Raw genomic sequence first — 26447 nt, forward strand, 5'->3', positions numbered from 1 at the left:
TATTTGAATATGATCATATTACAGTACTGTGCAAAAGTTAAGCCTTGTGTGTGGTTCATGTTTTTGTTTTTATAGTTTTTTTATCAATACAGTCATAAGAATTTATGTAAAAGTCACAGATGTTTAAACTATCACAAGTGTCCAGCGTAGAGTTCTCCTTTAGCAGCTGTAACCAGTCAGCAGCCTGTCCATGTTGTCCACCCTGACACACAAACACACACACACACACACATGATTTTCTCCTCTCTCTCAAAGATCAAAGCTTTAAGTGCTGTTTATCTCGTGGGGCAGTTTTGGGGTCGACCAGCTTTTCCAGGTTGCTAGGAGTCAGCTTAACTTTCTCCTTCCTTATTCAAGTGGATTTTCATATACATAAGTATTCACTCACCCATCCAAATCATTGAATTCAGGTGTTGGACTCTCGTTCATGGTTACAGGTGTGTAAAACCAAGCCCCTAGGCCTGCAGACTGCTTCTACAGACATTAGTGAAAGAATGCGTTGCTCTCAGGGGGGATTATGGTGTGGGGTTGTTTTTCAGGAGCTGGGCTCGGCCCCTTAATTCCAGTGAAAGGAACTCTTAATGCTTCAGCACCATAAGATTTTGGACAATTTCATGCTCCCAACTTTGTGGGAACAGTTTGGGGACGGCCCCTTCCTGTTCGAACATGACTGCACACCAGTGCACAAAGCAGGTCCATAAAGACATGGATGAGCCAGTTTGGTGTGGAAGAACTTGACTGGCCTGCACCCGAGAGAACACCTTTGGGATGAATTAGAGCGGAGACTGTGAGCCAGGCCTTCTCGTCCAACATCAGCATCTGACCTCACAAATGTGCTTCTGGAAGAACGGTCAAAAATTCCCATAAACACGCCTAACCTTGTAGAAAGCCTTCACAGAAGAGTTGAAGCTGTTATAGCTGCAAAGGGTGGGGGACATCATATTAACCCCATGGATTAAGAATGGGATGTCACTCATATTCATATGTGTGTAAAGGCAGACGAGCCAATAGTGTTTGGTTATATAATGTATATCTGATCTCCTCAGACTTGCAGTTTTGTACTTATTGTGGCTTTACTGGAGTCCACAAAGGCAAATGCTTGAGTGTATATGTTGAATCCATTTATTTAGTTTCCAATTGATTCCATTAGACATATTACTAAAAATAAACTTACCTTAATGGAACATGAGAAGCTGTTTGCACTGTAGTGAAATATACACAATAAAAACAACTAAAGGATTTTTTCATTTCATTTTTTTCATTTAAAAATAGCCCTAATTATATCTTAACCAAAAATATTATTATAAAGAATTCTAGCATTCCAGAACTGATGAATCTCTACCTTCATATCTTTCCCAGCTGCCACTTAAATTGCCGTATTTCTGAGACGTGTGTGTTTCTGTGTTGTGTTTGTTGTGCAGTGAGGCAGGTGATTATTCTGGGATTGTACCTGGCTGTGCTCTTCACTCTGTATCTGGTTCCACTGGGCATGTATTCCCCCTGCATTAAAGAGGAGGGTACACTGGGCCCGGCGCCGATCCTCATCGGGCACAGAGGAGCCCCCATGGTAACCTTTCCGTTTATATCACCAGCGGCTGTGTGTTTAACCCTTACATTCATGGCACGGGGCATTTTATTATTTCACAGGAGTGCCAAACAGAAAACCTAAATTTTTAAAAATTCCCCTGAAAATGTAATTGTTTGTTTGACTTTTAAAAAGTCACAATGAAATTATTTCATGTAACCTAGGAAAATATGTACTTTATTGCTGTTGTGACTAAACCTTGTACCTCCAATATGGCATATTATATAGTATATATAATAATATAATAAGCACTAATGTTTTACATGCTCATAGCAGTTTATAACATAATGTACTGTCCTTCTTCAAGTGTACAACTCAGAACGTTGAGATGTGTTAAAATTGCAGACAAACGATTGCTTTTATGTGGTGATGTTGACTGTTTCCTGTGTTGCTCCCAAGCTGATGATAATGCTAGTGAGACAGTGAGACAGATGGTTATATGGAAATGTGGAAATAATTGCTAAATTAATGTTTTGAGGTGTTTTATGCTCTTTATAAATCTCCCATCTACCATTTGCAACATTGTCACAATATACTGCATTAGGCATCCTACACTACACTATATAACAGTACATATGACTTTGTACTACACCGTACTTCATTATACATTTTAGGGCCACTGTAAATAAAAATAAAAATAGAAGACTTTGAGAATAAAGTCATAATATTTGGAGAATAAAGTTGTAATATTTGGAGGATAAAGTGGTCTGTAAGGGGGGCTAACTGTAGGGGGGCTAACTGTAGGGAGGCTGACTGTAGGGGGCTAACTGTAGGGGCGCTAATTGTAGGGGGCTTCTATAATGCATTGGGGTCTCGGTTGCTGTCCTGGCACTGGAGCTCCACTCACTCCTGTCTCTGTGGATCGTTTTGATCTTCATGAAACTTCATGCCCTGTTTGAATGGGGGGAGATGTAGCCCCCTGATAGCCGTGTAGACGACCCTGCCTGAGGTTCTCCTTCAACAACACAGACAGACAGTTTCCTCCGAGTCCGTCCAGCTCTTTATTCTAGATAAAAGTGGTTTCCTCCAAGTCCATCTGACTCTTTATTTTAGATAAATGCAGTTTCCTCTGAGTCCATCTGGCTCTTTATTCTAGATAAACATGGTTTCCTCCGAGTCAGTCTGGCTCTTTATTTTAGATAAACACGGTTTCCTCCGAGTCCGTCTGGCTCTTTATTCTAGGTACAGTTTCCTGCTCAGCCGTTTCAACCGGTTCTTACACTAATACCAGGCTGGTGCTGATGAGCAGGAGAGACGGGGAGGCTGAGTGTTTCTTTATGGGGGAATCGATATGAAAGTGCAGCTCCACCAACTCAACACCACTCATTTAACATGAGGAGGTGCTGCTTCACTCCGCAAAGCCTTTGTCCACAATACTGACCTTTCCTGGTATTAATGCTACTTTAATGTCGTAATGCTATGACTTTTGTTATTGAAATATTACGACTTTTTCTCTAAGTATTATGACTTTATTCTCAAAGTCTACTATTTTCATTTTTATTAACAGTGGCTCTCAAATGCTGTTGTATTGTAAAGTAGTATTAAAATAGTAAATATGTAGTTGTATTTTTTTCCAATTTATGTAATAGTTTAAGTCAAGAAGTCCAGAGATTTTCCTATATTTTTTCTTTATAAAAATGAATTATCATTTTTTATTTTATTCTTGCAAACAAAAGAACTTGATTGGGGTGGGTGGGGCGTGGGACCCCCAGAGTGTAAGCATACTGGCCCTGACCGCAAGGTTGAATGAACAGATAGATTAATCATTTTTTGAGGGTTTAAATAGTTTCTTTTTTACTGAAAGAGGTTTGCAGAACTTCAGGTAATTTCACATTTTCAGAAATATGTTATCATTTTTCATGGAGTTCTCTGAGTCACAGGGGTGGAATGTTCTATTGTGTTTCTAGCTCGCTCCCGAGAACACGCAGCTGTCCTTCCAGAGGGCTGTGGAGGCCGGAGGAGAAGGGCTGGAGACCGACGTCACCATAAGGTGAGTTTCTCTCCATCTCTTTCGCTTTTTCTCCTTCTCATTTCCCCTTTTCCCCCTCCTCTCTTTCTCCTTCATTCTCATTCTCTCCTTCTCTTCCTCTCTGTCTTTTTCTATCCTCTCCTGTGCCTCTTTCACTTTCCCTCTGCCTCTCATGTTCTCCCTTATCCATTACTGTCATTATTTCAGGCTGTATTAGTCTCCTCTCCTGCTCTCACCTTATAAGTAGCCACACACACTTCCTGTATGCCCAGTGGCCAGGCACATGTCCAGCCATGAGCTTTCTCTTTTGAGCCCTCTGTCATCAGCTACAGAGCTCACCTTCAAAGATCCACCCATTCAGAAGATCCAGTCTTGCTCACTGCCTTCAGTTATTTACATTATTTAAGAATATGGCTGCCTGCAAAATCACAAACTATACTATACTATACATACTAATCTGTACTACATTATATATGCTACACTACACTAAACAATATACTACACAACACTATACAACAGTGAATGGGATACTGTATTGCATTATACAAACTACACTACACTAAACACTATACTACACTGTACAAGACTACGTATATCTCCACACTGCGTTAAACAAACTGCATTATACAATGCTGTGCTATACATACCACCGTTTACAAGACTATACACAACACACTATGCAATACATACTTCACTAAACTATGCTAACTACGCTATACATACTACACTACAATATGCTATACAAACAATACTATACTACATTATACATGCTACCTTATACTTTACAATACTACACTATACTATACAATACAATGGTATACTTTATAATACAGTCCTTTTCCTAAAAAGTTGGGATGCTGCCTAATGTAGATAAAAACAAAATGCAATGATGTACAGATCATTTAAAGCCTATATTTTATTGAAAATAGTACAAAGACAACAAATCAAATGTTGAAACTGACAATGCCATGTCAATAGGCATGTCCTTATTTTGCACATGCCTTGTGGATGCAGATGGATACTTTTTTGGATTTTCACCTCCCCCAGCATGGAACCATTTATTTTTTTAGTTTTCTGCAGCCATGCCACAGGAGCACCTGCATTTGTTTTATTTTTGTGACCTCTTCTTCATTTCTGTTGAGAAATTTTATGTTTTATTGAAAAATATTTGCCCATTTTGAATTTGATGCCAACAACACATTCCAAAAAAGTTGAGGCGGGGGAACAAAAGGTTGGTAAAGTTGTCCAATGCTTAAAAAACACCTGGTGGTTAATTAGCAACAGGTCAGTATCTTCACTGGGTAGAAAAAGAGCATCTCAGAGAGTCTTTCAGAAGTAAAGATGAGGAAGGGTTCACCACTCTGTGAAAGACTGCACAAATGCAAAAACTCAAGAATAACTCAACATAATAATTCTCAACATAAAATAGCAAAGAACTTCTGCTTTTCGTTGTCTATGGTACATAATATCATTAAAAGACTCAGAGAATCTGTAGAAATCTCTGTATGTGAGGGACAAGGCCAAAAACCATATTTGCTGGCTGTGATCTTTGGGCCCTCAGACGGCACTGCATTTAGAACAGACATGATTCTGTAGTAGAAATCACTGCATGGGCTCAGAAACACTTCTGAAAACCACTGTCTGTGAAGACAGTTCATCACTGCATCCACAAATGTTAAAACTTTAAAACGCAAAGAAGAAACAACATATAAACAGGATCCAGAAACGCTGCCACCTTCTCTGGGCCTGAGCTCTCCCGGGGTTCAACGAATAAACATTTGAAATTCTTTGTGGAAATCATGGACACTGTGTCCTCTGGGCTAAAGACCACTCAGCTTGTTATCTTTACACAGTTCAAAAGCCAGTATTCATGATGGTTTAGGGGGGCATTAGTGCACATGGCATGGGTGACGTGCTCATCTGTGAAGGCACCTTTAATGCTGAATGATATATACAGGCTTTGGCAACATCTGCTGCCGTCCAGATGACATCTTTTTCTTGGAAGGCCTTGATTATTTCAGCAAGACGATGTCACAATCTGCATGTATTACAACAGCATTGCTCCAAGTGCTAAACTGACCTGCCTTTAGTCCAGACCGGTCACCATTGAGAACATTTGGCACTTTATGAAATGAAAAATATGACAAACGAGCCCCTGAAACTGATGAGCAGCTGAAATCCTGAATCAAATAAGAACAGAAAACATTTCACTTTCAGAACTACAGCAGCATCTCCTCAGTTCCCAAATGCTTACTGAGTGCTGTTAAAGAAGAGGTGATGAAACAGGCCCCCGTCCCAACTTTTTTAGAACATGTTGTTGGCGTAAAATTCAAAACAAGATTATATTTTTTGAAGCAGTTTTCACAGTTTCAACGTTTGATTTGTTGTCTTTGTAGTATTTTCATTACAGAATATGGTTTAACTGATTTGCACATCATTGCATCTGCACAGCTTCCCAACTTTTTTGGAAATGGGGTTGTACTTTACAATACTGCCCTGTACACTGTCTTGTTCACATGTATACGTACTGCACTATACTGTGCATGGTTTTATATAATACTGTACTAGTGTTCAGATGTTAACTGCATTCATTGTCTAGATAAAGCAAAAGCGGCAAAACTGTAGAATTCATCCTTCATCTCAACGGCGGCAAGCCGGGTTTTTCCTGTTGATTCGCTCTGTTTCGCCTTCGCTGGCCGTCTCTTTGCCGTAATGATATCGGACCGCTGGGAGGCTATAAAAGCTTCCCCATTTTCCCTGATTTGTTTTTGTTGCTTTTGTTGCTACAGCCATTCTCCACGCAACACACGGTGGCTATATTTCTTCTGTCGTGGTGCTTCAATGACTAAAGCTGTAAAATGGGCTCTGTAGGAGTAAATTTGCTGTGTTTGTTCTTGACTGGCACTTGGACAGAGTCACTCATTCATAAGATCCTTATCACTGGACACAAAGACACGCCAGCCAGGTGGCCTCTATAAATAGAGATCAGACGCTGGCAGCTGACCATGTGTCACGCCACCCGGCCATGATGAGTGGAAAAGCCCATTAGCATTACTCTAATCTGGTTAGTGGAGTAGCATCCTCACAGACCCATGACATGGACTAGAAGGTATTTGGAGCTGGTGTTACCTGGAAAAAGTGGAGGGGTAGGAGATCAGCCACTGACTCTGAAGGTTTGAAGAGGAGGTGAAAGCAGGACTAATATATGGCTTGCTGGTTGATGTGTGGCTGAAAGGACATGGAGCTGTTATGTTACTTAGAGAAGGAAAGAGGCAAGAAAGAAGGGCATTTGTACCAGAACGCAGAAGCTGGACATCTGAGATGTGGAGGAAGGGTTTATCGGCCGAGTCTAAATCTGCTTTGATTCTGGGAAGCAGAAAATGTCACCAATGTCTAAGACTGAACTTTGTAGAAAAATATCCCTGACCTGTTTTTTTAAAACTGTAAACAATCCAAGGCCCTGTTTCTTAATTTAAACCATAACTCTTGTTTTCGAGTGTCTCCTTGGAACTGAGTTACAGGGCAGTGGTTGAGATCTTCCTTCTGAAATGGGAGCCTCAAATAAAAAGAGCATCACTTCATTAACAGCTACTAGCGCTGCTCTGTAGGCGACCCTGCCCGTCTGCAGTGACAGCAGAGGAGGGGAAGTTCAGCTCCTCACTGCTGGGCTTTAGTTACATTTAGGGCATCATGCGCCTTCTTCAAAGAGGGGGGCAATTATTTATTATCACTCACCCCTAATTCTTCCGAGATATGGAGCTGAAGCTCAGATATTCTCCAGATTCTTGTTTGAATTTTCCTCTTCTGCCTTAAACAGTTCAACAGTTACATTCTGGCACTTAAGGCATCAGAACTGCTGGGCTATTTAAGGTGGAACGGGAAATTTAGCCAGCTAGCTACTGAGAAATCAGCTACTATTAGCAGTTTTTTAGGCTGGTTATAAAGAAAATTACCAAAATACAGTGAAACAACATTAAACTAAGGTACAGTGGTTATCCTACTTTTTTAACAGAGATAATTCTCACATTTGTGAGTTTCTCTGGTCTCTTGTGCTCCATCTTGCTGTGTTTTCTTTTTTTCTCTTATCTCTCTGTTTGGAGTCTCTGAAAAACCTTCGTTTGGAGGGTCATGTAGCCCAAACACTTCACCCTACCCTTCTATCTCAACAAGAATCAGGACTCCCTACTCCTAGATGTAAACATGCAAACCAGAGGGTTAAGAGCTGAGTGGTAGGGGTGAGGATTGAAATCGGATGGGGCCTAAAGGTTGAAAAGTGTAGTTGTCGAGTGTTTTTTGTTTTCCATTTTCACTGGAAATGAAGTAAATGGCCATGTGGTCTCTGCTTAGCAGTGGTGGACAGTAACTAAGTAAATGTAATTTGTTACTGTACTTAAGTAGTTTTTTCATGTATCTGTACTTTACTTAAGTATTTCCATTCTGGGTGACTTTTTACTTTCACTCCACTACATTTCAAAGTCTAATATCTGACTTTTTCCTCCACTACATTTTGAGAAATCTGTCATTCCTTTTGGGTTTTGTGTGTATAAAAAAGTAACATGTCAAAACAAAAGAAGTGCAAAGCAAGAGCACCAATCAGGGCACAGCGGTCACTTTGTTCTGAGCTTGTTTTGACCTGTTGGTCATACCGACCCAGTGCAGTACACGGTTCATCGTCAGTGCAGCAGTGTAAAAATTTGGGAGCACATACGTCGACCTAAATGATGAACTAAGCTAACTCTGTGTAAATAGACCAAAATATGTACACATATGCAGGTGTGACTGTCATGTTTTTTTTTCTGAATTCATACAAACATTTTCATTTTATAGTAAATTAGTTTCGATTAGTTTATGTTTATGAACAGAGACCTACAGATCATTATAGTAAAGGAAAACTTATTTGTGAACCTGAGTTTAAAGCAAGTTTTTTTCAACTTATAACTAATTTACAAAGTAATCTTAAACTGAAACTTTGCTTTTTTGTTGTATAGAGCAGTATAGTGTAGTACAGTAGTGTAGAGCAGTATAGTATAGTACAGTACAAAGCAGTATAGTATAGTGAAGTAGTGTAGAGCAGTATTGTATAGTATAGTATGGTACAGTAGTGTAGAGCAGTATAGTATAGTATAGTATAGTACAGTAGTGTAGATAAATAAATGGTTAGCTAGCTAGCTAGTAGATAGGTAGACTTAAGGCTGGGCAATATGACAGTATATATTATGACATTATATATTATGACATTATATATTATTGTGATAAATTGTCATTTTCAATACAACATGCTTCCCTGAACATATGCATTATGAAAATTACCTAAGTATTGCAATATTATATTTTTGCCATATCATCCACCTCTAGATATGCTATATGCATTATTTGTAATATAACATATTGTGGCATTGTATCTATTAATATGTTACACCCTTAAATAGCCAGGGCCCATGCAGCCCTTCATGCAGCCCTAGGTGCAATAATAAATCATAATTAATCTCTCCTCTGTCCTAGTTAGCACTTTAAAAACAGTCAGTATTATTGTGTCTTCACACACCTTCTAAGCTGCTTCTTCTCCTGGGTCATGGGGGGTGCTGGAGCCTATCCCAGTGGTCATTGGGCGGAAGGCAGGTTGCCAGTCCGGCACAGGGCAGACAGACAGACCGACCCATTCACACCTTTAGTAGAGGCAGTTTAGCACATCCAATAGGCCTGACTGCATGAACCCCGAGAAAACCCACGTAGACACAGGGAGAACATGTAAACTCCACGTAGAAAGGACCTTGGTCACCCAGCTGGGGAATTGAACCCAGGCCCTTCTTGCTATGAGGTGACAGCACTACTCACCACCCCAACGTGAAAACTAATTAGAATTAGAATTTATAACCATTTGTCACTGTGTTTGCACGCTGTGGAATTAGACCTCTGCATTTAACCCATCCATGCAGTGAAACACCCACATATATGCACACTAGTGCATGCACCCAAGGGGGCAGTGAGCACACTTGCCCGGAGAAGTTGGCAGCCCCATTCATGGTGCCCGGGGAGTAATATTCTCATTAATCTCTGTGTTTTTATGTCCTGCAGTTATGATGGCGTGCCCTTCCTCATGCATGACAGCACACTGAGGAGGACCACCAACGTGCACGAGGTTTTCCCCAACCGGACCAGCACCCCTGCGGCCATGTTCACCTGGGCCGAGCTGGAGATGCTCAGCGCCGGAGCGTGGTTCCTCACGGTCGGTTCCTAAAACGTTCTACATTAACTGCTACGTTACTGAACAAAAGTCTTAGGATATTCGAGAAAACATTTTAAAATGCAGACTTCAGAGTGAACAAAACAAAACTATGATTAACCGTATAAAGAGGAAATAGAGTTTTTAAACAACTGTAATGCGCACATTGGCGGCAATACACTTTCATTCATTTCTCCCAGCGTTTGCTTTTTCAGACAGAGCTATTACTTTAAATTAAAGCAGGTGTTTTGATGCTGGAACTGAACAAATACACAGAACTGCATTAAGAACAGGAATCAATCCTGGTTTCCAGAATAAATTCACCTTATTTTTGTATCATATTCATTTGTCTTTCAAGGCTTTCAAGGCAAAGCACATCTAATGCTGCTTTCATGAAATTTCTTACTTTGTTTCATTATCATACACGTAATATCAGTGTTATATCATGAATCGTTTAGTAGACCTTTATTCAAGAAATGTATTTTTTGATGACGTGCACTATACGTCAGCTATTTATATCCAGGATTGCATATATAGCACAGGGAAAAATTACTCCAATATTATAGTGTTTATAAAAGCAGACTTACTGTCAAGATAAATCATTTTAACAGTTTTCTTGATTGCCTGAGTCCTGTTCAGTGTCATAAACAGACATCCATCCATCACTCCTTCGTAAGTCTGCTGAACAAGATGCACTCAAACAGTTTATGATGCAAGAACACTGCAATTCAATCTATAAATTCTCAACTGCTGTATAATCAGAATTATGCAGGAACAATGCTGTGCACTTCTGTTGTTTATGCCAACCTTAATCTTCCTGTATTGGATCTTCAGCCTTCATTCATTCGTTCCTTCGTTCGTTCGTTCATTCATTCGACTATTCATTCATTCATTCATTAATTCGATCATTCATTAATTCGATCAGTCATTCATTCAGCCATTCATTCAGTCATTCATCCGATCATGCATTCATCGGATCAGTCATTCATTTATTAATTCATTCAGCCATTCATTCAGTCATTCATTCGATTATTCATTCATTTGATCATTCATTCATTCATTCGACCATTCATTCAGTCAGTCATTTGTTCATTCATTCGATCATTCATTCGGTCAGTCATTGATTCGATCAGTCATTCATTCATTCATTCAGTCATTCGTTCATTTGTTCATTCAATCATTCATTCAGTCATTTATTTGGTCATTCATTCGATCATTCATTCAATCAGTTATTCATTAATTCAATCATTCATTCATTCAATTATTCATTAATTTGATCATTCGTTCATTCAGCTATTCATTTATTCATTCGATCATTCTTTCATTCAAACGCATTTCAGAAAGTAGCACAAAGTGTAAGCCATATTACCCATAAGGACTGATTTGAAAGATATTATGTAAAAGACTCAATTTACGTTCCAACTTTGTATTGTTTCTCTAATAATTGTGTAGTTACGTGTGAACAGCATATGCAAAAACAATGTAATTACTAATGCACATTACTTTAGGCACTGTTACAGACGTACACTTTATGTAATTACATGTTTATCAACTTCAGTTTTGCCTCATGTAATTTCAAAAGTGTATCTTAATAGTTGTAATGGCCTATTCTCTCGTTAAATACACAAGGGTAATAACAAATGTAATTACGTTTGTAATCAGCCTGGAACAGCAGTTTTTTGGAGGGTTTTTAAATGTTTTTTTCTTTTGTTTTCAGCAGTAAAGGAAGTCTGTAATAACTTACCTTAAAACGTTATTTACACTGCATCTGCCAGCTTTCCTAACATTTAGCCAGCATTTATGTTGCTAGTGCTGTTGCACTGTAACCAGTTTCAGCTTTAAACCCTAGTGTAATATGACAGAACATCTCTTTATATTAAACGTTTATAACATTAATTACCCCAAAGCAATGTCTATTACAACTGCATTATTACACAGTACGTACATGACAGCTTCACAGGAACTGACCATTTTAAGTGTAACTTTAACACTACACTAGTTATTATAGATACAGTTTAATTACAGAATGGTATAAATCAAAGTGATGTGCTGGAAAACACTTCTGAGCTGTAGCATATCAAAAAGATACACTTAAGTGACCCTTATTAGTCTCACAACGGGGAAATTTCACCTTCGCATTTAACCCATCCATGCAGTGAAATATCACATACACACCAGTGAACACATACACTAGGGGGCAATGAGCACACTTGCCCGGAGCAGTGGGCAGGCTTATCCACAGTGCTCGGGTAGCAGATGGAGGTTAGGTGTCTTGCTCAAGGGCACCTCAGTCACGTCAGCTCAGGGGATCAAACCGACAACCTTCCGGTCACAGGGCCAGTTCCCTCCAGCCCACGACTGCCCACTTGTGTATTTACATTAGGCAGAACTGAAGTTGATACACATGTGATTACATAACGTGGGACCCAATTCACTTCCTCAAACTTCCTCAAGGCATTTACACAGACATGTATTACTTTATGTATTTTTCAGCATCTTCCTGTTAAATAATGCATTTTGTGGTTTATGTAGAGCAAAACAAGACACATCACAAAAAACGCATACAAAACAAATGGATGTCTTGATTAAAGGTATTATGTAAAAGACTCGTTTAACTTCCTCAAATTTCAGCATTTAAACAAACGTATTATTTGATGTATTTTGCAGTGTCTTCCTGTTACAATGCAAAACGAAAGTCTTGATTGAAAAGGTTTGCATTATGAAAGCTGTTTTTGATCCCTTCATAGTGTTTCAGCTCAATACAACACATCTCAAAAATATGCTCCACTGCCTGGCCTCCTAATTAACATCAGAAATCCTCGGTCAATCTCAGGGAGGAAATCAATAGGGATTAAAAGATTTGGGCTGGAATTTAGGCTCAGCCAGGAAGTGCCAGCCTTTCACTCTCATTCACACACACAGAGGCCGTCAGTGCATAACTCACTCACTTCGTATCGTCCACTCAGGAGGACAGTCACAGACCACAAACAACTACTTATTTATGAAGGATGGGGTTCAAGGAGAATGTGTTAAATCTGTTCATGAAGAAAAATATTACCCTGTAATTTAGAATAGAATAAAAATCAGCACCATAAACATAAACGTTGGTCTAATTCTGTACTAGCTTGAATATAACCTGCTGAGATCTGCCACAGCATGACATAAGGCTCCGTTCACATTACAAGCCTCGTTGCTCAAATCCGATCTATCTGACTAGACGCTTGACACCCGTTTAGGTAAGTGACTCAAATCCATCGTTAATGTGATGAACCGGCTCCTGAAATGACCGTCATGAGCTCCTACTACTCAGTACTACTCACTACTCCTACTACTACTTATTAGAGCCAGACGAAGGAGAAAAAGGTGAGATGAGCTGCTTTTCCACCATTTACAGGCTTTAACGTCTGTTCAGCGCTGTTGCGATGGTAATGCTGAATGATGGCGCACACGCAGTGGAAAGAACTCAACATTCAGAGTTGAATCAGATACGTGTCCGATCTAGGACCACATATGAAAGTGGCTCAGGTTGGATTTGAAAAGATCAGATTTGTGTCCACACAGCACTGAAAACATCAGATCTGAGTCACGTTAGGGCAAAGAATCTGATTAGTGCTACTTCAGCCTGGTAATGTGAACGTAACCTTAGATAAAAACATAAAAATAAATAAAAGTAAATTTCTTGTGATAGATGCCAAAAAGTGTGAAAAGAGATGAACACATTGTGGAGTTTAATAGAAAGAAAACTAAAATGTAATAAAAAGTGCATGTCAGAATTACAGTAACATAAAAAAATTAAGAGAATTGAAATGCAATGTTGGATAAAGCTTTGGGATTCGGGATTTGGTAGTGCAGATGTTTTTTTCTGTGTCTATAGAAATGTAACCTCTTCTTTAAGCTAACAAATAAAAAAGTTGCAAGTACATAATTCACTATTGTGCAAAATGGAATGAATTAAATACCACAGCACTGTAATGCTAAAAAGTCCTCAACGACTTTTTCCTGAAGGCTACAAAAAGCAAATTAATATATATGTAATTCTGTATAAAGCTCCTTATAGTGATGTACGTTAGTTAAATCAGAGCCATTAGCATTTTTAACTAACCCATAGAGACACAAAAGCCAATTAAATATACCATCACTGTCTAAAGAAAAACAAGTATCTTCAAAATAGTAACTTTACAGGAGAGGTCAGAAGCATTCTTTTCTTTCAATGTTAATGGAAAGTAAAGAATGTTAATGGAATGCAAGTTAATGGAAAACGATTTTATTCTAAACAATTTTGGAGCATTTCTGTTGGTCCAAACATCATGAAATTTTCACACAATGTGAAGGACAGCTGCAGAGCTCAAATGATGCAGAAAAGTAAAAATTGCAAAAAAAATGGAGATACATAAATTTCATTGGACAACAACTTTACAGCACATTATGTATATTCTTTAGAAAAAAAGTTCATATAACAAAGATATAAATTTGATCACAGTAGATCATACATAACAAACCAGTCAGGACGCTCTATTCCTAATCTCTCCCACTCCATAGAGGGATCCGTTTGGGACGGCCTCGTCTCTGGACCTGGAGGAGCGCTCTCTGGTGGAGAATCAGACGGTTCCTATGCTGAAGGACTTCCTGGACTTGGCTGCTCAGCACGGCAGGCTGGTGATTTTCGACCTCCGTCGTCCACCACAGGGTCATCCGTACCACGACACGTGGATCACCCGGATACTGGAGGTCCTCCACAACGAGTCCTCCATTAATTCCAGTCAGGTACTGCAGTCTACTGATCTTACTGACTGTGTCTTTTTATTTTTGTTTAGCCCTGTTGAATCAGTGATCTTTTCTGGGAATTTGGTAACGACCACTTTAGTATGTTTAAATCTGCCACTAGAGGGGTTACAGCACGTGCATGCTCATAGCAAAAGGTATTCATGTAATACTGTGTAAAGAGGCTTTCTTTATTGTCGAATGTGTTGTGAGTGAGTCGGATTCAGAGCACAGTGCATTCAACAATAAAGAAAGTCTTGTGCATCTTTAACACAGTGATATGAAACACGGTATTACATGAATACCTTTTGCTTTGCTCAACGTAAGTATTCGCTCGTCTGGCTTCACACGCATATGAACTTGAGTGACGTTCCATTCTTAATCCATAGGGTTTAATATGATGGCGGCCCACCCTTTGCAGCTATAACAGCTTCAGCTTTTGTGAAGCGCATTTGTGAGATCAGACACTGATGTTGGGTGAGAAGGTCTGGCTCACAGTCTCCGATCTAATTCATCTCAATTCTAATTCTAATTCATGTTCTGTCAGGTTGAGGTCAGGACTCTGTGCAGGCCAGTCAAGTTCTTGCACACCAAACTGGCTCAACCATGTCTTTATGGACCTGCTTTGTGCGGTGGTGCACAGTCCACCAAACCCTTCCACCAAACTTTACACTTGGCACAATGCAGTCAGACAAGTACCGTTCTCCTGACCACTGCCAAACCCAGACTCATCCATCAGATTGCCAGACGGAGAAGCGTGATTGGTCACTCCAGAGAACACGTCTCCACTGCTCTAGAGTCCAGTGGCGGCGCTTTACACCACTGCATTCCACACTTTGCATTCGCTTGGTGATGTAAGGCTTCGATGCAGCTGCTCGGCCATGGAAACCCATTCTATGAAGCTTTCAACGCTGTTCTTGAGCTGATCTGAAGGCCACGTGAAGTTTGGAGGTCTGTAGTGATTAGTAGTGAGCTCGAAGTTCAACTAAAAATTTAAGGCATCCCAAACACTGGCTTTTTAAGCTAAAACCCCAGATTCCATTTACAGTGTGTTTGTATTGGAACGATCATATACTTCTTGTTGTTGTTGTGTTTCTTGCTTCAGTAAAGCGACCTTGGCTCTGAGAAAGCCAATACTGTCGGAAGAAAAATTCATATCTCCATTTTTGTTATTTTTCAGTTTTTGACATAATTTTAAAATGCCTGTTGTTCTTTATATTGTGGGAAAATTTCATGATGAATGGACGAAAAGAAATTACCCAAAATTGCTTGAAAAAATTCTAGTTCCATTGACTTACTTTAAAAGTAAGGTGTGCTTTTTCCTTCTGCTGTAAAGTTACCATTTTGGAGATACAAGGTTTTCTTTCAACTACTGCAAGATATAATGAAAAGTGCATTTTATTCCGCTTTATTCCTGCTGTGATGCATAGTAAACAAAGCCTGTGGTACATATACATTATCATCGGTTTATTCTCTGTCACTCTGTGGCTTCAAAGTTGATTCTAAATGCAGACTGAATTCTGCCTTCTAAAGTAAATGGGAAGATAAAAAGACTTGCCTTTCTTGCGGTGTATAGGTGCTGTGGCTGCCAGCGGATCAGAGGGACATTGTGCAGGAGCTTGATCCGGAGTTGCAGCAGACTTCCGGAGACCGAGCCTCTATTGAGGAGCTGCAGGAGGAGCACATTGTCCACCTCAACCTGCACTACAGCTCCTTGAGCCAGGAGCAGATCAGGTACTGAAACAGTCTCATTGATGGAAGACTTGGTTTCTCAACCTTTTCCATCTGTAGGCATGAACACACCAGAGGTTTTAAAATATGTTTATGATAGCTATGATTAAGAGCCTACTCCCAATAAGCGACTTATTATTATTAGAGAGAATCAACAGAATGGTGGCAGATTACATGGAAATCTCTATGACTTTTTAAATCTTTTATTCTTAATCTACAACCCCATTTCCAAAAAAGTTGGGATGCTGTGCAAAATGTAAATAAAAACAAAATTTGTTTAATTGAAAATAGTACAAAGAAAAAGTGAGAAATCGTATTGTTTTTTGAAAAATATTTGCCATTTTGAATTTGATGCCAATAGCACATTCCAAAATAGTTGGGACAGGAGAACAAAAGGCTAGTAATGTTGTATAATGCTAAAAAAACACTTGGTGGTTGATTGGAAACAGGTCAGTAACATGGTTGGGTATAAAAGAGCATCTCAGAAAGGCGGAGTCTTTCAGAAGTTAAGATGAGGAGGGTTCACTACTCTATGAAAGACTGCATGATCAAATAGTGCAACAATTCAAGAAGAACATTTCTCAACATAAAATAGAAAAGAACTTCTGCTTTTCCTAGTCTATGGTACATAATATCATTAAAAGTCTCAGAGAATCTGGAGAAATCTCTGTATGTAAGGGAAAAGGCCAAAAACCAGTATTAGCTGGCCATGATCTTTGGGCCCTCAGACAGCAATGCATTGAAAACAGACATGATTCTGTAGTGGAAATCACTGCATGGGCTCAGAAACACTTCCGGAAACCACTGTCTGTGAAAACAGTTCATCACTGCATTCACAAATGCTGTTAAAACTCTAAAACACAAAGAAGAAACCAAATATAAACAGGATTCAGAAATGCTGCCACCTTCTCTGGGCCAGAGCTCATTTAAATGGACTGAGGGAAAGTGGAAAAGTGTCCTGTGGTCCAACGAATCAACATTTGAAATTCCTTTTGGAAATCATGGACACTGTGTCCTCTGGGCTACAGACCACTCAGCTTGTTATCCGTGCACAGTTCAAAAGCCAGTATTCATGATGGTTTAGGGGGGCATTAGTGCACATGGCATGTCGCACGCTTGCGGACACCTGAAAGGTCAGGAGGAGTAAATTTTGTTTCTAGAGTCAAGGAACAAAGTTAAGCCAGTTATCTCTTCACTGATTTTTATCAAAGTGCCATCACCGGCCCACTTGCTCCCCCTCAGTACTGGGACCACCAAAGGGTGCTTAGCAGCACATTTTTGCCTTAGTGGCCATGCACCATTTTCAACACAATGGCCATGTTGAGGGCAATGCCATTTATTAACAACCACTGTTCTTTCTAAAGGCCTTTGCTGATGAAAAATGTAATATGTTTCTGGTCCAGGAGTATTTTTATTTGTTTTTTTGTTTTGTTATTGTGGCGTCCAAAATTCCAAACAACAGGGCACACACTGATGCACAGCACTGCTATTTTGGAGCACTAAAAGCTACTGAAGTGCTAATGTTGCCTGTTAAATGTGAGTGAGCGAGTGAGTGAAGTAGATAATGAATTTGTTAGTTAGTTAGTTAGGTATGTTGGTAGGTAGGAAGGTATGTAGGTAATTAGTTAAGTATGTAGGAAGCTACTTAATTAGGTAGGTGGCACATTTTTCAGTTGGTTTGGTGGGTAGGTAGCTAATCAGTTAGGTTCATGGCTAGGTAGGCAATCAGTTGTTAGTCTAGTAGTAGCTAGTAATTATTTAGTAATTATAATAGCTAATTAGTTGGTTACTTAGGTAGTTAATTAGTTCATTATGTATGTGGCTAATTTGTTAGATATGTATTTAATTAGTTTGGTAGGTTGCTAGTCAGTCAGTCAGTCACTTGGTCTTTTGGGTTCTTTATATCTAAAAAGCAGATACTACATATTCAGTCTGAAAACAGAAAAACTGAGCAGGTAATAATCTCAGGATGCAGGTTCATCAAGCTGAAAGTCTTTCCGCAGTGGTGTACCAGCCACTGAATGGCTCTTTTAGTTTTCCCACCGGTCATTTGCATGAATTTTATTACCAGATATTTTGCATGTGAATACCTGACCTGTGAAATGGATCACCATAATCAAATCAGCTCTGACTAAAACAAACTTTCTGCTTTTTGTTTCTCCTCCACATCTGTTTAATCCCTCAAACCTCTCATAAAGCCATCTGAGAATATAACCTACAGCCGTCTCTGAATGTTTCCATTTATAAATCTGTTTGGGGTCAATGTTTTAAATAATGCTGAAGCAGTTTTGTTTCAGCTACATATGATTCAGATATCATGCTGGTAGGTAGTCAATAGTTTTACAGGTAACGGTGATTAGTAGTAGGTAGATGTGTGTAGAATGTTCACCAGAGCTGGAGATGTTTCTAAAATGAGAAAGCTGTAATTATGCCTCATATTACAAAAAAGAATGTCATGAATAGAAATTTACAGTTTATTATTTATTACTTAATTAGTACTTTTTTATTTAAGAAGTCACAAGTGATTGCAGACTTTTGAACAGTGCTATTGGTCCACTTATGTGTGGGGTACAGAGCTACAGAGCAGGAGACTGACGGAAAAAGGAGCTACATGAAAAGAGAAATGTGGAGGAGCAGCAGAAGTGTTACTGAAAGCGAGTTTGATTAGTGGCGGATGTTAAGAGAATGAGGGAAGGGAAGTAGAGAAGAGAGAGAAGGACATGAGCACAGAGTCTGCCCCAGTTCAGTTATATAATGCCAGCTTTTTTTCAGCAATTACGTGAACACTTCTGTGGAAGATTTTGAGGTGGAGACCACTGAAACGTGACTGAATGTTCAAGCAGTGCAAAAATTGCCTGGAATGTTCTCGGTTTTTGGCTGATAGACGCCAAATGTTTTAGGTCAGTGCAGATCCAAGATAGCAAGTTCCAGAAAGTGAGTCCTCAGTTATTGAAAACAGTGAATCATAATTTTTTGCTATGTGCCGTGCCTCAGAAAATAGAGCAAATTCCAGCAGATTTTCAAGCTTTCTGCTTAACTCAGTTGTTGAACTGTAAGCACAGTCATTCAGAGTGGTTTAGTGTGAAATGGTTCATTGTACAAGATTATACAACAGTTTCAGCCATGCGAGCTGATTGGTTGAGAGGTGTCTAACCGTGCTGGTATTTCACCGTAACATCATGGGTTTCTCACAAACACTGTATCACGCCGCTGAGATTGCTAAGCAACAACTTTGACCCCTGTAGGAGATGCTCAAACCATCTGAATGTTTTTTTGTGATGTTGTTTCCATCCCACTGCCTTGTCCATTTTTCAGACAAGTGACAAACAAAATATCATAATAGAACAAAATACACTGTATTTCCGAAAGTATTGGCTCATCTGCCTTCACACGCATATGAACTTGTGTAACATCCCATTCTTAATCCATAGGGTTTAATATGATGTCAGCCCACCCTTTGCAACTATAACAGCTTCAGCTCTTCTGGGAAGGCTTTCCACAAGGGTTAGGACTGTGTTTATGGGAATTTCTGACCATTCTTCCAGAAGCACATTTGTGAGGTCAGACACTGTTGGACAAGATGTAAGGCTTGGATGCAGCTGTTCTTGAGCTGATCTGAAGGCCATATGAAGTCTGGAGGTCTGTAGTGATTGACTCTGCAGAAAGTTGGTGACCTCTGCACACTATCTCAGCATCCGCTGACCCCGCACTGTCATTTTACGTGGCCGACCACTTCATGGCTGAGTTGCTGTCGTTCCCAATCGCTTCCACTTTGTTATAATCCCACTGACAGTTGACTGTGAAATATTTAGTAGTGAGGAAATTTCACGACTGGACTTGCTGCACAAGTGGGTCCGATCACAGTACCACGCTGGAATTCACTGAGCTCCTGAGAGCGACCCATTCTTTCACTAATGTTTGTAGAAGCAGTCTGCAGGCCTAGGGGCTTGGGCTTATGCACCTGTGGCCATGGCCAGTGATTGGAACACCTGAATTCAGTGATTTGGATGGGTGACTGAATACTTTTGACAGTACAGTGTATATCTTATATATACTCAGTAGACTGGTTTAACAGCTTTACGAGGGTGGTTTGTAGATCTGTTTGTGTCAGATTTTAGTGATGCCTGTGTGGACAGTTGGAGAAATGACTCATGCGTTTGACTGTTGAAAGTGTAGTCCAGTTTCAGGGCTGTTTCTGTTATAGTGGACATAATTTAACTCTCTGTGACTGATTATAAACAGTGTCCTTTATGTTTTGTCTTTTATTGGTCTTTCAGCCATCTGCTCTGTTCCAGATGGAGCTTACTCACTGAGAGACTCAGCATAGTCAGAATCATCCCCCGGCATGCCACACGTCTTTATATTTATTAATTCATTCGTTTATTTGTGTATCTGTTTATTTGACTGCCTGTCTTTTTATCTGTCTGTCTGTCTATCCATCGGTTTATCTGTTTGTCTTTTTGTTTACCTGTCTGTCCATTTATCTGTTTATCTGTCTATCCACCAGTCTGAGTTCCTACCTGTTTATCCATCTTTCTATCTATATATCCATCCATTCGTCCATCCATGTCAGGGACAGTGCATGATGATTAACCATGAAGGCCAGTGTGTCAGTGTTTGTCCAGCTTTCTGATTTTCTGTTGAGTCCTGATGTTTCTCTGTGTTTGTGTGTCTGTGTCCTCAGTAAGTACGCCTCAGTGAACATCAGCACTAACCTGTACGTGGTCAGTCAGCCGTGGCTGTACTCTCTGGCCTGGTGTGCTGGGGCTCAGTCCGTCACCACCAACGCTTTGCACCTGCTCAAAAACCTGCACAAACCCATCTTCCTCATGGTGAGTCAGTCTGCGCTGACACTGGTGTTCGCCCTGTCTGGGTCAGGTGCTTAAATCAGACTATAGCTGCCCGTCTAAACATTTGTTCAATCGCTTCTCTCTCTCTCTCTCTCTCTCTCTCTCTCTCTCTCTCTCTCTCTCTCTCTCTCTCTCTCTCTCTCTCTCTCTCTGTCACACTCTTTCTCTCTCTCTCTCTCTCACTCTCTCTTTCTTCAGACTCCACATGAGTACAGCATGATGTGGATCCTGACAGATATCATCTCCGCAGTCCTCATTACAGCTGTTTTTATATTCCACTGGTGAGTTGAGTTTGAATTTCACACTCCTATCACACATGATGCCAATTGTTATTGTCCGATACAGATACTAGTACAGAAAACTTGAGTATTGACAGCTATACTGACCCAATCTTTCGCTGTTGGCGGAAGAAAACCTCATATCTCCAAAATGGTAACTTTACAGGAGAAGGAAAAAACACACTTTACTTTTAATGGAAGTCAATGGAACCAGAATTTTTTCTAAGGTATTTTAGGCCGTTTCCTTTGGTCCATTCATCATGAAATTTACATATAATGTAGAGTAACAGGCATTTTCAAATTATGTCAAAAACTGAAAAATGTCAAAAATGGAGATACAAGGTTTTCTTCCGACAGCAGTCATTTATTGGATATATCTTCAGAACTTCTCATCTCTTTAAAGGAGCTAGTTTTAATTTTAGCTCTTCAGTTAAGATGGCTATCAAAACCTTCATGATTATTTAACAAACATGCAGAAGTTTAAAATAAGTTTAAAATGCCCGCCCCTACTAGACGCTTGTAGCGCTCGTGTCAACATTGGGCTCTGCGTCTACTGTTATCATCTGATAACGTGGCCCGCTTTTCTTCTCTTTACATATTGTGGTGCTGTGAGCAGATCTGTGCTATTTCAGGGTAGATTTGTTACACAAACAAATTGAATTTATCACTTCGTCTTTGTTCACACCGATCCAGGACATTCTGCTCGTATCAGCCTGATATCTGTGCAGTCTGTACCGTGCACCAAGAGTCGCACTCTAACACTGGATTAAAGACATTGCACAACATGCCACAGCTCAAATCCAGTCACTGGGTTAGTGTGTCAGACCTGTGTTATGTTTTGGATGTACTATATATAGAACATTCTCCCTCATTCAAACTGGCTCAATTGGCTTATCAATTTTGTCACTTTTTTACTGAATGAAATTATTGACCTACTAAACAAAAGTGTCCAGTGGTGGTGCTTTACACCACTGCATTCCACGCTTTGCATTGCGCTTGGTGATGTAAGGCTTGGATGCAGCTGCTTGGCCATGGAAACCCATTCCATGAGTTTCTCTACGCTGTTCTTGAGCTGATCTGAAGGCCACATGAAGTTTGGAGGTTTGTAGTGATTGACTCTGCAGAAAGTTGGTGACCTCTGCGCACTATGCACCTCAGCATCCGCTGACCCCGCTCTGTCATTTTACGTGGTCGACCACTTCCTGGCTGAGTTGCTGTCGTTCCCAATCGCTTCCACTTTGTTATAATCCCACTGACAGTTGACTGTGGAATATTTAGTGAGGGTGAGTGAAGACTTTTGGCAGTATAGTGTAGCAGCACTCTGTGTCATCTGTTGCTCAGCACAATGTGTCTCGCCAAGTGTGCAGTAGTCTTTTCCATGTCGTTTCCTTCTTTGAACTAAACAAATTGCCAAAATATTTTGACCGGAATGTAAGACGCAGAAACTGATCTGCCAACTGGTGGAGAATAGATTAACGTCATCTCAGGGTTTTCAAACACGAGAACATCTGACATTGAAGAACGGTGAATTGTTTCTTGTTTGTAATTGTTTATTACATAGGTGCAGCTAAGGGTGCATGTCTATTCACACGTCCACATTCTCATACATTCCAGTAAAAATAAAGGATAAATAAAACACAAAACAGCAAAGCCGCACACCTGTGACAAGAAAGCATCACCTAACGCCACATATAGGAAAACTACATTTTCCTTGTTTTTGTAATAGAAGCATTTGATGTACTATGTTAAAGTTGGCAAAAGAATTTGTCATGGTTGTGACATCACAACCATAAACACAACATGTGACCACTCATTTAGCTGTAAGCTTCGCCCATTCATGTTGAAGTAATTCAACTTAATGTTTATTTGAACATTCTGACACATCTGTAGTTGAAATGGCCTTGCTTGATTAGATTTGTGTTTTGGGCCTCATCCATCACATCCTTTAGAATTACAGACCTTTTTTTATCAGTGGTGGACTCACTTTTTCCCATTTCCCCCTGCAGGTGGCGTGAGAGAGGCTTACCTTTCTGGTCCGGCAGTAGGCAGGTGCATGAGAACGGACCCTACAGCAAGTTCAGGACTGGTGAGAAATGTCTCTGTTTGTAAACGTATTCAGGCCTCAGACAACATCGCTTCATCCTGCACGTCTCGTCTGTGTGTATGAAGCATCTCAGACGTTCTTGTTCATTTCTCATACATCATCCTCATCTTGAATATTACTATAAATGCACCAAGGTTGATGTTCATGGTTTGTTTTGATCAGATATTTTCCAAAAAGTAAAAAACAATCAAATCCAATAAAGTCTGTGTTGTTAATGCTTTCAATGCACAGCATAATAGTCTATTTGTGTTCTTGGGCGAATTTCAATTGAGTGTTCATGTGCTGATGTAGCAGGGCCGAGGTCAAGTAGCTAATGGAAGGGGTAATTGAATGAAAGGATTTTTTCCCCTTAGTCCTTCAGAAGCAGAGGGATAGCATGTAGGAGTTTCGAGTGCTGTGACTGTATCCTGCGTGAGTAGTTGTACTAATGGCCCAATGCCCTGACATCATCAAATACGTCATCATGATATATTTAGAATGTAGATGGCACAAACTAATTAGCTGATGACACCAAAGGTGCAGCTCAACATGTGCCTCCATTCACTTTCAGGCCTTTCCACATTTGTTGTAATATAGTCCAAAATACAAAGTAATCCTGAAGAAATGCAAACCCATGACAAGACCTCATATAGAAGAGCTCATAGAGCTCAAACTGCAATTTTCCTTTTTCTTTTTTGTTGTTTTCCTAGGGGTAAGATGCACAAAGAGGAAGCAAGGACATTTCCAATTCATAACTAATAATAATAAACACATCAAATATGGATTTGTCAATTTATTTGATGTTTTGCACTTTCATCCAAAAATCTGAATTATTTTCAGCATGTAACTGAAGCAAGAGAATGAAAAAAGAAAATATAACTTCAGGGAGGCCCAAGATCCAAAATAACAACTACACCTTCTAAGCTACTTGTCCTTATGGCTTACGAGGGGAGCTGGAGCCTATCCCAGCAGTCATTGGGTGGAAGGCAGCACCTTGAACAGGACAGACAGACACATATTCACACACACATCTAGGGGCAATTTAGCATGTCCAATTGGCCTGTGGGAGGAAACCCACACAGAAATGACCCTGGTTGCCCAGCTGGGGAATCGAACCCAGGCCCTTCTTGCCAGCAAATCACAACCAACAATAACTGGTCTGTGGCCTGCTGTGCAGCCAGGGGAGCGGAATCCTGCGAGGCTGAATGCATAGGAAAACAAATGCTCCATATTGCACACCAAAGGCCTTTCAAAGCCAGCACCAACTGGAACAGCCAGTAGTAAGGCCAGATTTACATGGTGAAACCTTCATGCAACTAGTTGAGTTGCATGTTGTGTTAAAATGATAAGGAAGCAGTCTCACTGTCAGGAAGCACACAGATCATTGCAGCCATCTAGAGCTCATTTTCATATTTGTCAGACAAAACTTGATATTGTTTATTTATTCTTTATTTTTATTCGGTGTGAGGAAATAATTAATACAAAATTTATTCATAACAAAAAAAAAACTGGGTGTTGTTCATGAGTTGAATTTAAATTTCATTTCGGACAATCTTGTCACTTTATATTATCTGTGATCAAACGATGGCTGTTTATCTTACAGTGAGGTAATTGAAGACATCATAAAAAATATCAGGTTTTATTTGTCATTCTGAGTGATGACGGGGGAATGTATTTAAGTTCAGACTGAAATTTCAGGTCCCATTATAGGTCTGGACTTTGCAGGTCCATGTTTTAGTCTGGACTGCTTTTCTTTTAGAACAGTAGAGGCAGTAAGGCTGGCTTTACATGGTGAAACTTTCATGCAACTAGTTGAGTTGCATGTTGTGAGTTGCCTGCAACCGAACTTCTGTGTAATTTGACAGTTGCACAAAGCAGTCACACGTGACACATTCAATTACTCCACTAATTGCCAATCAGGTTGTACCTGATTTTACACCCATCCTGTCCTATAAGCACCATCAGCTGGCTTGTTTATAAAGACTACCAAGCTTACATAAAGTCAGGAGGAAATTCCTTTCAACTGCCCAGTAAACCGCCTTATTTTCTTCAAAGCGTTGGAGATTACGTTGTTTGATATGATCATAATGCATTGTTGGTGTTTTGATTGTTTCATGAAACTTATTTCATGAAGTTGAGTCACAGCAGTTGCAGCTAAGTTTCATGTGAATTGCAGGATGGTTCCCACTATGCAGTTCACATGCAACTTAGTTTCATGTAGGTTTCAAACAACTAAAGTTGCATAAAGTTTAACTGTGTAAAGCTGACCTAACAAAACAGCAGGTTTCAGAGCAAATAGGGAGGGATAAAGAGTGAATGGTCATGTAAAATTAAATTATTTATAAAAATATACGTTAGAATTGAACTTCAGAGAAAACACTGTGTTTAAAACCTTGGCGCATGGCGCACTGTCCCGTCCCTGCATGCAGACACCTTTCCTCTGAAACGCGTCGCTTTCTGTGTCACAGATACCTCAGACGTTCAGGGTGTTCGCTGGAACCCCCTCTTCTCTGACGACACTGTGTGGACCGTAGTCTCTCTGCCTCAGGACACTGTCCACCTCCCGCATGACATCCCTGTGCATGGCTACCCTGTACTGGTGTGACCCCTCCTCCTCTCCCTTCACCTTGTACAACTCTTAGACTCGACTATTTGACCACTGGCTGCTATGGATGAAAAATGTCCACTGCTGATCACTGTTAACACTTGAACAAATACAAAGCTCGAAAAACAGATGTGTTATAAAAGATATTTTGTTGAAGAGTCATATATTAGTAGTACTTTATTGGCAGAAATAATTTCCAGTCCTGAAGGAATGATTTATTGATTTAATATTGATCAGTTTTCCACTTTCCCTACATCCCTACATATAGTGGATTGTCCAAGACATGTTCAGTCTCCAAATTCTGCTTCTTTAGTTCAGCGCTGGAGCTACAAGGCTAATGTAGCTAAAAAACACTAGAAGTC

The 26447-nt window shown here is 39.9% G+C and overlaps 1 protein-coding gene across 4 annotated transcripts in view; it reads left to right on the forward strand.

The window, feature by feature from the left end:
• Nucleotides 1-26447, forward strand: part of gdpd4a (glycerophosphodiester phosphodiesterase domain containing 4a) — a 63727-nt gene that overhangs the window by 36149 nt on the left and 1131 nt on the right. For 2 of the 4 annotated variants that reach the window (XM_017704175.2, XM_037539748.1), the window contains exons 8-16: nucleotides 1422-1567; nucleotides 3493-3575; nucleotides 9630-9780; nucleotides 14317-14541; nucleotides 16115-16272; nucleotides 20954-21101; nucleotides 21318-21400; nucleotides 23404-23483; nucleotides 25949-26079. In XM_017704175.2, coding sequence (XP_017559664.1) covers nucleotides 1422-1567; nucleotides 3493-3575; nucleotides 9630-9780; nucleotides 14317-14541; nucleotides 16115-16272; nucleotides 20954-21101; nucleotides 21318-21400; nucleotides 23404-23483; nucleotides 25949-26079 — 1205 coding nt within the window. The remainder of the gene's footprint in view (nucleotides 1-1421; nucleotides 1568-3492; nucleotides 3576-9629; nucleotides 9781-14316; nucleotides 14542-16114; nucleotides 16273-20953; nucleotides 21102-21317; nucleotides 21401-23403; nucleotides 23484-25948; nucleotides 26080-26447) is intronic. The other 2 variants (XM_037539749.1, XM_037539750.1) reach the window with 1 other exon arrangement.

Source organism: Pygocentrus nattereri, chromosome 7 (genome assembly GCF_015220715.1).
Source record: "Pygocentrus nattereri isolate fPygNat1 chromosome 7, fPygNat1.pri, whole genome shotgun sequence".
NCBI lineage: Eukaryota > Metazoa > Chordata > Actinopteri > Characiformes > Serrasalmidae > Pygocentrus > Pygocentrus nattereri.